General features: G+C 34.4%; 1 protein-coding gene across 3 annotated transcripts in view; it reads right to left on the bottom strand.

The window, feature by feature from the left end:
* Positions 1-1221: 1221 nt before the first annotated feature.
* PRKACB (protein kinase cAMP-activated catalytic subunit beta) overlaps positions 1222-13591 on the bottom strand; it is a 68578-nt gene continuing 56208 nt past the window's right edge. For all 3 annotated transcript variants that reach the window (XM_068690928.1, XM_068690927.1, XM_068690930.1), the window contains exons 4-10: positions 13393-13491; positions 12713-12795; positions 12015-12141; positions 9765-9860; positions 8372-8494; positions 6246-6410; positions 1222-4276 (exon numbers count right to left, since the gene is read on the bottom strand). In XM_068690928.1, the coding sequence (XP_068547029.1) occupies positions 4151-4276; positions 6246-6410; positions 8372-8494; positions 9765-9860; positions 12015-12141; positions 12713-12795; positions 13393-13491 (819 nt within the window). In that variant the 3' untranslated portion in view covers positions 1222-4150. The remainder of the gene's footprint in view (positions 4277-6245; positions 6411-8371; positions 8495-9764; positions 9861-12014; positions 12142-12712; positions 12796-13392; positions 13492-13591) is intronic.

The raw sequence follows: 13591 nt of genomic DNA, 5'->3' as shown, positions 1-13591 counted from the left end.
GGCTAGAAAAGCAACAACAACAAAAGGTAAAAACATGACTAGACCTCAGATTTAACTAAACTTTTATTCATTCATCATCAACTTCAAAAGCCAGGAAGGGAAGCTATCTTGAGATCATATCTTGGCTTGAGATACCTGTCTTATCCTTCTAAAAAAATTAAACATTTGAGATAATTCCTACGTAAGAAGAATATTTACTTAGACATTTGAACATCCTCATGGAACCCTTTTGGGCACATACATTTAACCCCTTCTGTCAGATGCCTCAAATGAGTTGATTCCTCAAGCTGTCAAAAACATTTTCAAAATGCATTCTACATCTATAAAACTATGGTCATAATACAACCTCCCCCCTACCCCACCCCACACCCCCAAACACATCCGTATCAGCTATACATATCCCAGTCTAAGAATGAAATCACGTTTTTACCAGTTTCTTATTGAATGGTTCTTTCCAAATTCCTATTTGGGGTAACTCCTCAAGCGCAGCAAATTATAAGAACAGATTTTAATGACACTTTCAAACCTGCTGCTTGACATGCTGTGTTTGCATGTGAGTTTTAGTAAAAGCAGATGATCTAAGAACTGTAAAATGATTATCTTTAGAAAAAGTACAAAGGTCTTTAAAATGTAATATTGCATTTAGACTACGAAACCAAGAAAACCACAAAACCACAGTAAGTAGGCGCACAACAGCATAAGCAAAGAGTTGAAGCTCTGCTCACAAAGCAGGAAGAGGAGGAGCTGCGTTACAGACAGCAGGTATTGGAGCCTCTCAGTACAACACTTGCAGAAAAAGCCTCAAGACAGACAATGCCAAGACCATTAACAGTCTTTACTTCTATCAATTGTTTCACAGCACAATGAGACAGCACAAATTTGTACAGTGGGATCTGCAGACAATTTAAAAACAAGCAAAATTATCTTTTAATAAAAAGCATCAAGTCTGAATGTGAAAATATGAAGACAAACAATATTGCAGATAATCATCACCTTGCTTCCTTTTGATTGTCTAAGAAGTCCAACTCACTGACTTCTCATAGTGCCTTTAATCCACACCATGTTCTCCAAACATCCTAGTTAGTGTAAAGCTTAACGGGTCCCAACTAATTATGTGCAGTGTTTCCTAACCTTTCATCTTGCTTTCAAACCCTGTTTGCAGTGTGTGGTGAAATGCAACAACTCATCATACAACATTTTGATTCACAAAGAAGCAGCATGGGTGTTGTACATAATTTAATTTGCACTTCTGTATATAAATGTTTACTATATTGCACACTATTGCAGCACTTAAAAACATCTAATTATTTGCAAAAATTAGTAAAATACTTTAAAGGATTTAAAAATAAGGGTTTTAATGCAACTGACAAGATAATAAAAAAAGCAATTTACTTAATGAGATACAATCCTTTATGTTGGAAATGAAAGTTACATACAACTAGAGTACAATTAAAATATACCATATAGTTCAACACTTAATTCCTCAAATGTGTAAAATTAACAAGCTTCTACTGTCATAGATATACAATTTTTCCATATTGTGAAAAGGATTTTTCAAATTAAATACAGGTAACATAATATTCTGTAGTTATATTTTATGACTGTGTTTAAATGAGAGGGTTGTATAATACTCACATTGTCAAATGTACGCACTAATGCCTTGGAAATTGCACACTTCCCCTCCTTTTCCAAAATAGAATCTCATTTCCATACTGAAGTCTATTATGCCATATTGGAAAAACATTTTACTTTCTAACAGGATTTTTATAAAATTAAAAAATAGCATAATATCATGGCATTAAGATGACTTTTCCACATATGCCCACGTAGAATTTAATCTGGATATCAGACAGACATGTCAGAACCAATTTCCTAGACTTTTGTCTTATTGTACACGCAAGATGAATGATTACAGTATTTTACAAAACAGAAAAATCTCCGAATCTTATTAGAATTATGCAATGATTAAAAATTAAAATCATAACAGAATCAAATTGTGATCTCCAACATTTATTAAAATCTTTTAAAGTTCATAAACGACAACAAAGTTACTGTAGAATTTATCGCATACAGCTAGCATACAGCAGCATGTCCTTGGTCTAAATGAAATACAAAAGTTTTTTTTTTTTGACATTTTCATACAAAGGATTTTTTTAAATTTATTAATGTGACGATATATCTTTGTTACATAAAATTTGCTACAGCGAAGTATCTTATACTTTCCTTGCACATATGTAAATATGGGTGGACAAAGACTGCATTCAGTGTCAGCCTCCTAATGACGTTGTGCAAAAATGCTCAACAACCTAAACATACAGAATGTTTGATGGTACATTTCATACTCTTTTGTAAAATGTCTACAAAGGCTTTTCTTAAAGGAGTTTCATACAGTTTAAAAGGAAGGAGTGTCAGTGGTTTATTTGCACTGACATTCAAACAAATACAATGGCTATGTATCAATATAGCTCAGTTTTATTAAAAACAATTCATCCGTGTACGCACGTAAATTTATCATAAAATATGAGTTTAGTTTAAACTGTTTAGATGTGCTGTTTTAAGACAGGTCATTGAGATAGCCAGAATCAAGTGTACAAATAAAACTACTATGAATAAGTTTAAAAGCAACCCTCAAAAAAGTGCTGAGCCACTGATTATTAACATTGAAATAAATGTGTAAAAGTGCCCAAAGCTAGCACATGGTAGCAATATCTTTTAAGTCAGTTGGTGAGAGTATACAAAACATAATTAAGCCCAAATACTTATACCTGTGTGACCATACATTCTGTTTGATTGAAAGAAAGTAGGTTAGAAATGAAGACACAACGCAACTAAAATAAACCCAGCTGTTGCAGTTTTTAAACTTTGTCTCTTTTCTTCGCGAATGAAGTGCTGTAATTAAAAAGAAAATGATTGTAGCAGTACTCCATCCTCAGTTTACTAATATAGTATACCAGAATAAAAACTTGGCAATAACCTCTTATTCTTAACAGCTAACAAAAAATAACCGTGTTCATCCAGCAATGCATCTAGAACATTATTTTGCATTTGCTAAACCATTTGCTTTTCATAAGCCAATGGCAGAGCACGTTTTCCTTTTTGCGTTGTTCTATTTATTTTTTATTTTCTAAATGGATGCCTTTTTTAAAAAAAAAATTCAAAAAAGGCATGAAACAAAGGATACTTTGGGAGCCCAAACATTAGCTTAAAAGGAAAAAAAAAATCAAAATGAGTCTACAATACTGACCAAAACTTCCTTTAAGAGTTTAGGGTTAAAGTTCTTAAAAAAGCCATTTCATACCGGCCAACTGAAATGCTGGTAAGTTGACTTGGTTAAACATGGTCCAAAATCCAGACCAGGTGGAATTACTCCCTCTCTTGAGACTGTAAGATTTCCATGGTACAGTCTGGTTATGGCAATTTACCTACTGCCTAGGTGGGAAATAAGAAGGAAGGAGGCAGTGACGAGAACTGCAGGGATGTAGAAAACCAAGGCACGGGGTCTAGCTACTGTCCCCTACTTAAGCCATCCAATTGATTCTACTTAATTTTGGTCAGTCTCCAGGAAGAAATGTTTTTAAGTTAATTTAGCAGACATTTATATGGCGATAAATACTACCTTCAAAAATGCTAAAAATGTTGGCTAGGTTTAGTCTGAGCTACTAAAAAAATATTATAAATTGTAGCATCAGACACTAGACAGACAAGAATTATTGGCTGGCACAGACTAGAAGCAACATTTATCTTTCACTTCAGTCTAAATCACACTAGCCGCAACACCTTCCATTTCACTCACACAAATAATACATTATTCAAAATTAAATGGAGCATTCTTGGGTAAAAAACTACTTCATTTTAAAGGGGGAAAATGAACAATACACAGAAACAAAGAACGACAGAAACCAAAGTTAAGTAGGAAAGTGGTCTATTATTCTGTGTTACTGCACAAACAGTGCTTGCTTAATTGTGCCTAGTTAGAAGGGTTGGTGCAAACTGCACACATGGAAGATGGCAATAAAGACCTCAGTCAGCTTTGTGGAATGAAGTAACTAGGTAACTGTTTTGACATATGATGGTCTCAGCTCCACCTCATCTATTAAGAGTGCAAAGATCCCAATGTGAGCCCTGATGTCATCTTGTCCTCTTACTCCTACTAAAAATCAGCAAATTCTTTTGCACATTTTTCTGTTAGAGACGCACGAATATCTTCTTCTTCATAGTCATCAAAGTTGCTTGTATCTCCAGGGCCTCTGCACTTTGGTATGAATGGAGCTTCTACCTGTATTTGTGAAGAAAAAAGCACACAAAATGTAATCACCAAAACACCTTTACATTTAGCGCTGTGATAACAGGCATAACAATATTCCCATTACTTCTCAAATCCTGCCAAGAAAGCAGGTAATACAGTGAATCAGCTTAAAGTTAAGGCACATAAATAAAATCAGTCTAAGAATGTGCAGACCTAGATGTATGAATGTAAGTTTAAAAGCCCTAATATCTCATCGACAAATGTGGATCAAATGTTAATTTCACTTCAGAACAAAGTTTAGTTCGCTCCCTCCTACTTCCAATCATATGTAACTTAAGCCTCTTCTCTCACTGGAAGGTAAAAATCCTCCTGGTAAAGACAGCGCATCCTGTCAAATCCACAGATATACTCAGGCTTGAGAAAGTAGTTTTCTACAGCAGTACACTAGCAATGCCAAATTCTGCTTTAATATTATGGGGCCTGGGTGTCTAGCAATGCCAAATTCTGCTTTCATATTATGGGGCCTGGGTGTCTCAAAACAGCATACCCGGGAACAAAATCTATTGCGTTTAAAACTGTCTTGTAAACAGGCATTAAGACAGCAGAGAAAAATTACAATGCTGCAATGGGGAATCTTTTCTTAAAAGATCTATACTTTAGACAAAGAACATCAGATGTGTTAATTGTACCCTCTCTTCTAGTAATTAATACATTAGTGAATACTATAACAACTGCACTGTCAGTTTGTGTAGCCAAACAACTAGTTTCTTTTTATAAACTATTGTTAGTATTTAGGTTTGGCCTTTAAAATACTTCTGTTAGAGCAGCAAGTTCATGCCTGTATAGTCAAGACTTAGCATTTCAGTGATGGTAACCAGTTCGTTGAAGTGTTTGTATTGCTCAACTCTAACCTTTTTACCAATATCTGAACACAAAATGATCTCTCCACATGATTCTTCTGGGGCAGCACTAATGAAGTTATTTTAGCCTTTTCTGTTGTTTATTGAAAAAAATAAAAAAAATTCAGAAGTTGCCCTTAAGAATGTAAATAATTTCTTTGGAATCTGTTTTTAGTAACTCACTAATCTTCAGATATTCGACTTTGACTCTGCCAAGGGGAGAGGGAGCTTTGGAGCTACTAGGAGACAGAGCCAGGCTGCATTGTGGTCATCCCCATCCCTTTCCCCAGCTTCCTCTCCCAGCTCTGCTTCACTCATCCAAGCAGGAGCTAATGTGCTCCCCTCTGATTTGGCAATGGCTCTTCCTGTTCGGAAAACATTCCCAATTCTCTGTTTAACTTTCATTGTTTTGCAGGTCTGTAGTTCATAGTGCAGACTGAGCATGGACTTTTTAAAAGCCACATTACAATTCATGTTGGTGAGTCAGGTCTAGAGAACCATTCTAAAAATGCCAGAAAACAGCATTTAGCAGGGTTCTTACCATTGCCACAGCTTATGAAACTGAAGTCAATTACAATGCAGCATCAGAAAAAAAAGGATTCCTCAGTAGACACACTCTACATCTGATCCTGACCCAATCACAGATAGAGCAAGAGGGAGGGAGGATGCCACTTCAGCAGAAAAAGCAGTACTCTAGGGTTTGGTTAATTTCTCCACACTGAAGCACAGTCTGACTGCTAAGAACTACTTGGAAAGGAAAACAGATTCCTCTCTGCTGTGGAGGAGTATTTATAGATGCCATTATAGCAGGGGTTAAATAAAAAGGCAGTAGATGGCTCACTCTGAGATATTCCAGAAATAGATCAGTGCACAACACAAGAGAACATGCACATATAGAGGTCCAGGATAAAATGCCAAAAAGAAACAATCATAATTCAATCAGTATATATTCTTCAGCATCTTTAATACTGAGCTGCTTTCACCTTTTCTCAGTTCATTTAAAATTCACAGATTTAGTAAGGCAAAAATAAACAAAATAAACAGAAATTTGACTTCAACCTCTTATAGATTCATAATAGTTTGATCAGGAAGTGTCTCACCTTTCTCTGATAAATGGCAATCCAATCTGTAGTTGCAAACCACTTGTGATTCTTTATGTCATTTACACCATTCTTGAGATTTCCATATCGTTTGGTCAAATCTACCTGGAGTAAATTTCTTAGAAGATCCTTCAGGTCTGAACTGAAGTGTGATGGGAACCTTACCTAAAATATACATCCACAACATTAATATACAAATTTGATCCTTCACTTCTGTGAGGTAAAACCTTGTTCACACAAAAGGAAACACCGGTCTCATTTTCTATTCTTTTTCTAAACACAAATAAAGTAGGAATATATGGAAAAAGATTATTGTTGTTGCACATGTTAATCTGTTTCACAGAGCTTTTATCAATAGCATTGCTTCGTCCATTTTTAATTTTTTGAAGTGAAAGTTTCTAGATTTGATTGATTTGGGGAAAATATTAGTTTCATATAATAATGATATAAAAGCTAAACTTAAATTTTACCGATATCACACCAATACAATCAGTTTTCAAGGTATTCTCACACCTTGTGTACATATACACAACGCATATATAAATTTAAAAATATATATACACGTGCACACACAGAGGAGGTATAGTATAGAATGACACATATATAGAGCATATAAAGATGTGAATATGCTCCGAAATAACTGAACATCCTATTTGATAATTCAATCTGGAACGTTACACTATACTGTAAACTGTTTCCAATAACTAACTAAACCAGCATCAAAAAATTAGATAAATAATACAGCACTACTTGAAGATAGCACACAAACGAGTCACTTGCCAATACAATTTATTCTAACCTGGCTACAACATATTTGGGAATGAATCGTAGGATGTAATTACATAGGGTTTTACTAGCAAAAAATCTGCTGATACCATTTGACATGGGAGAGAGGAGAAAGGGGAAAAGAACAAACAAAAGTCTGTTTTTGTCATAACCACAGCTCCAGCATTTGACGCTTTTTTGTTCGGCCAATCAGTTATGATGTAAATGTGGAACACAAAATTATTTAGCATAAAAAATGCTGTGAAACCAAGAGATCTGATAATCAAGGATACTGCTTCTGTTTACATATCAACATGGCTTTATTGTAATACATGAAAAATTAACAGGCTTTAATGAATTTATTACCTAGACAGCTGAGAAGTAGGGAAATAAAAACTCCAGTTTCTAGTAAAGAACTAAGTGCATGACAGATTAAATGATTAATTTAAGATTATAAAGGAAAAATACTGCAAGCTGAGAACTGAATGTTAGTTTCCATAGTTCATATCCAGTGCCGTTTCCACAACCATTCATCCATAGAGTCAACAAGAAATTAACAAAAAGACCAACAGTAAAAACAAAAGCAAAATAGATGAAAATTGATTTTTTTTTTTTTTTTTTTAAGAATAGAAGATAAATATATCTTTAAAGGTATGTCTTAGTAAATTCTCATATGTTCAGGTGGAACGGCATGTCTGGATGTAGAAACAAGGTAGCGAACCACCATAACAAATCAAGTGAGCATAAAGAAACAAAGAGATAACACTGGCTGGCAGGAGAAACAACAGAATCATTATCACGCTTCCTGACACACTAAGAGATATTCATGAAGAATACAAGGGAAAAATTAGAAACAATTTCTAAAAACGTATATAACAATCAAAGTTGAACATTAGACATTTTTTGATCTACAAGACTTTGTTGCTGCAGAAGTAAAGAAACCTACTATGAATTATGGAAACTCTTTAGAGCTTCTCAAAAGCTACCAGGACATTTCTGTTAAGAAAATAGCTTGGCAAATTGAATATACAGGTAAGTAGCTGTTAATAGTTATTGAATCATTTTCATCCAAGCATAAAAGAATATTAAATTTACAGACATTGTGGTATTATAGTTTGCATTTTAAATTTGAAGGCAGGGAACTGTACAGGCACTAAACATGGATTTTTAAAGCTTTGATTTTATCATTACTGTAACAATGTCTGTACTTAAGAAATATTCATTACAAACTCTTACCATATTCTTTCCAAATTGCTTAAAGTCTAGTAGCCAGTGAATTCTGCATCAACTCCACATAAAGTCATGTTCTGCAAACACAGTGAGAAACAATCCATGCTTGCAAAAACAGAGTTTTCACTTACCTTGCCAGACACAATCTTTTCATAAATTTGAATTGGCTGATCTGCAAAGAATGGGGGATATCCAGCTGCCATTTCATAGATTAACACTCCTAATGCCCACCAATCCACTGCCTTGTTGTAACCCTGGGTAAAATGAGAAATACCACTGTAGTACCATTTGTAACATAGTTTAAGATTTTCTGTACATGTAGCTATGGAATATGAAGAAAGCAAATACGTTTTTGTTTAATACAGAGCTTATACCCTAATTCAAAACAAACTGAAGGTCTCATATTCCAACAGCAATACAGCTGATGAAAGTGAAACATTTTGCACACATTGCTGTGCTGAGTCTCAGTTATGTCTTTACAGTGATGTGTGGCAAGACTCGTTAAGTGACAAATAGGGACTTTTTTTTTTTTTTCAATTTTTATTTAGTAACTTTTAAAAATCAAAATAATCTTGCTACCAAACGACTGAAGCTTTTTTCAAAGCTTAGGAGGGATACTTCATTAAGTATAACAGTACTTCCTATTTTACACACCATCATCTCTTGACATGATTAAACATATATCAGAACATTCATTTTCATGTTCAGTAAACTAGCTGCCTACTACTTGAGCTTAAAAGTTTAATAAGCTGTTATAGACATTTATGATCTGATCTTTAAAGCCTGAACATATAATCATTACTAACTCCTATTTAGTATTAAAAAAATACAGAAAACCCCACCAACCCAACCAATTTTATGCGTGTTCTCTGAGATCTTTTACAAAGCTCGAGGTTGAGACTCATTTTTTTCCTGAAAAATCAACTACAGAGACTTCATAGTAGAGACATTGCAATTTCCTCTGCTGTTTTAACTATATAGGGCCAAAAAAGCTGCAAATAACCAACATTTTCTCCTAAAACAAAAGAATTTTCTGTTTACTTTTAAAGACCTGCAAAGGGTACTTAGTTAAAAACATCTAAAAATGCATAATTTAACATGATTGTGAATATCATAAGCAGTTCCATGAACTATAAGGATTTTTCCTTATACAGCTTTATTATAAATGAGATTTCTTCCACGTTCAAACACAACGCAAGTATTAGACTGCATGTACTTTTTGTGCAAAACCAGTGTTTTTTCATGCATAGTATTTTAAACATGAAACACTGCAAATATTTTTGAATTGACCACTGATTCCTCCAATACACAATTCTTGTTACCTCTGGAGATCCTCTTATAGTCTGTTAACACTTGCAATACAACATTTGCATTCCATGTACTTCACTAGGTGTTGACTTGTCAAGATTTGATTTTTGAGCTACCAGCAATTATTCACCCCTCCAAGACTATTAATTAGATGACACCTTTTAACTACATCAAATGCATGGCTGGCAATTATTATTCATAGAACTGAAGAAGTACCTTGCTGAGAATTATTTCAGGTGCCAGATATTCTGGAGTCCCGCATAACGTCCAAGTTCTTCCTTTTACTCTTTTTGCAAAGCCAAAGTCCGTGACCTGGTAGCAGAATTTAAAATTAAGTACTTTTGAAATATTCTGGAAAGCAATTTTATATATAGGAATAGTATGTGGCGTGAGATGCAAATTATTACAGTCAGATAAATATAACATAGCAACTTCTTCTGATGCGTTTATTTCAGATAAAATCTGTTTCTCATGATAAAATAAATAACTAATACAAAACAGGTATTCCCTCCCTTGAAAAAGCTTCCATTTAGAATTTCAAATATCAGTGGGAACTACAACTTGCTTATCTTCTGTATGTACTGTGATTGTATTAATCATTTTTTCTTATGCTTTTCATATCAGACTGTTTATACTGCTAAAAGTTTAAGGAATGTGAATAGGAACAAGATATTTCTCTTTTCCTTTAGTTGACAAACAAATTAATCAAAAAAAAGGGTCAGGAGATCAGTAAGTTTTGTAAATTCAGAAGTTTTTAATTTCATAAGTGTTATAGAGACACATAAGGAGTATAAAGGTTATATGGAAGAACAGTGTGCAAATAAGACAACATAAGAGATCTTCCAGTAGCTTTTGTTTCTGATATCTTTGAAAGCATCACCAGTGCCCAGCTTATTTATCTGAGGAGTTTGGGGGAAATATAGCAGTATCTGTAGCTACAAATGACAAGTTCTTGGCCATTATAGGTTCTTCATTCCACTTGTCATGTTTTCTGCAGTAAGTTCTCAGCAGTTTGCATGCTTTTTCATCATTCACTCTGAGTTTTCTCCAGGACCATGTTGTGGAATACATATGGAAACCAGCAGGTTACATGTGAAATTCTGGGATCAGTTTCAACCTATCAAGTCTACGCTTGCTTGACAATCCATTTCTTTTGTTTCTTCTTTCTTGGTAACATTTTCAAATCATTCACTGGGAAAACATACTGTATCGTAATGATAATCCATTGCTAACTATGCAATGGCCAGTGCCAATGTTGCTGATACACTAAGGTCACACAGACGGTTAAACTAGCTAAATACCACACAATCAAAGCAGATTTTGCTTTTATTTACTTTTTTTTTTTTTTTTTTTAAAGAAATAACAGCAATCACACCTGCAGCTGAATGGAGAAGCCAACATGCTGACTAGACAGACCTGTTGCTGTCAGCAAAGAATCGTTTCTGTGTTTGTGAATGTGTGTCAGTCTATGTAAGAAAAATACATTGCAGGCATGGAACAAACAGAAATGGATTTAAAATTCAAAAATAAAATGAAGAGTTTCTAAACAAAATTTAATTGGAACTGCAGCATGAACATATGAACAGAAACTCCCTCTCCGGTCAGAAGCAGAAACTAAGGTAGCTCACATGGGAGGACTGACTGCTGCACCTATTACCATTTGCTGTTTGCCCACCACCATAAAATGTATTATTGCATCCAGAGAGTTGCCAGTTTTAGTAATATAAACAAGACAAGATACGAATCCTTTCCACTTCTCTCAATAAACATTTTTATTATGTACACTCCTGTTATATTTTTCCATGCCTAAACGTGACACAATGAGGAAAGAAGAGCTTCCATAGTATAAGGACTGCAAGGCAGAGTGCCTGTTGCTATATACCACCTTCCCATTTGTCTTTTTGATCACAAACAGAAAAACTAAAAGGAGGACGACAAGGTGACGTGAAGCTACCATAAAACCAAAGAAGTCATTTGCAGCACTGCAATTCTGATCTGATCTGCTGAGAAGGTTAGGACTCTCCAAGGGTGGGATTCATCTACCTGGAATTAAGTACTATATTGTAGATGTTGACATCTAATCCGGTCACCCTCAACTACTTACACAGGCAATGCAAAGAACAAGACATTTTAGGACACCTTTCTTCTTGTTCTAGGGCGGACGTAATATAGGTCAGACGAACAGAGCCATATAATCACCTCCTCCTCACCACAGTCCCCAGGGGAAATCTTGACAACTTGTTCAAAGTGCAGAGAGTGAAATTGTGCATACTTCATAGTCAGAAAAAAGTTAAATCCATTGATTTTAACTGTTATTAAGCAGTAGAGCATTTTAATGCCCTCCTGAGTATATGCTAACATATCAACCGTCGTTAGATCATTTATTCTAAACGCATTTGCTAGAATTAACTAACCCTGCACTGTGAAACAAGAGTCCACACCCTAAATATATGAAAAATATTATACCTGGATGTATCCTTGCTGATCAATTAAAAGATTTTCAGGCTTTAGATCTCTGTAGATGAGGTCTAACGAATGGAGGTACTCAAATGTTAGCACTATCTGAGCTGCATAAAACCGTGCATGTGGTTCACTGTGAAGAATTAAAAGAATATTAAGCAATCCGGTGCTATGAAACAAATGTGATTGAAAAGAACAGATAATTTAAGCGTCTTTTAACTGGTTCTTTTACTGTGTAACCCCCCCTCCCCCCCCCCCCAAAAAAAAGACAAAAAACACCACAAAACTACCACAAAGACAAACCAAACCAAAACAAAACAGCAAATATTTTAGAATTGATACATTCATTCCCTAACTTTAATTTCTTAACTTCTGCATTTAAAATACACATGCAAACCCACACACAGAACTTAGAAAAACTTAGACTTTAAATATCAATTTTTAGAAACTATGATCAATTTCGGTGACAATGTGCACATCAATTCCAAAATTCTATTGTGCCTAGATTCTAAGTACCTGCATTAGCTAACTGAAAAATAATTATAAATTGTTCATTGCCTATTTTAGCCTACTATCAGAGGACAAAATTAAATGCACTTACCCCTTCAGAATTTTTTAATTTATAGTAACAAATTTTATGAAACCCTTTTCCCAAATTAACAGCATAATGCTTTTTAAATAAATAATTTCACTAAGATTCTTACCTAAACCTTCCAATTCTTCTTAGATGTGAGAACATTTCACCACCAGGAACATACTCCATTACCATGTATAAATTAGAATTGTCCTAAGGAAGTAAGTAAACACACACAAATATTTACCAGGCATGCTACAGTGTCTACAATTTCCAGGCCCAGTATATTTCATTAAAGAATGAAAAACTGTAGCCATCAAATTACCTTAATAAATCAAAAGTAACACACACAGAAATTCTGGAAAAAATGCATAATCAGCAAGTTCCTGACAGAAGGAGCAGAAAATGCCTGCTACAAGACAAAAACTTGCACCCTTAGGAGTTCAGAATTGACAGCCTAGAGTATTCTTGTCTCCCATAGACCCATCACAAACCTCAAAACCATAAAGATTAAGAGATCATGTTTGTTCATTTTAAATGGTGTTATTAAAAAAATATACATATATCTATAGGACACATACCACTATTATTTATGAAAATACTCAATTTCTTTGCAGACCAGCTAGGACATACTGTCTTAGAGTTAGATGCTGATCTCAAAATTCTTTACTCCATCATCAAGATTGTCATTAAGACCTGACTCATGTATCAATCTCATACAAAAAATCTGCAGAACAATTACAATTTTTCCTAAAATTTAATCATGTACTTCCCTGAAACTCTAACAGCTACTTTCAAAATAATGATTACCTTAAAAGAATACTCCAGTTTTACAAGGAAAGGAAAGTTCACCGCTTGTAATATTCTCTTTTCATTCAGTGTGTGTTCTATTTGCTTCAGTTTGACAACCTAGTAGAGAAAAAATAATCTTCAGTCTAATTATGCCATTTCATAATTGTTGATAATTTTTTTAGTGTAGCACAGCTACTTGAAAGCAAGCTCATAAATT

This window comes from Anas acuta, chromosome 8 (assembly GCF_963932015.1).
Source record: "Anas acuta chromosome 8, bAnaAcu1.1, whole genome shotgun sequence".
Taxonomy (NCBI): domain Eukaryota; kingdom Metazoa; phylum Chordata; class Aves; order Anseriformes; family Anatidae; genus Anas; species Anas acuta.
Note: the sequence above shows the minus strand (reverse complement) of the source record. Positions and strands in the feature narration are given on the sequence as shown.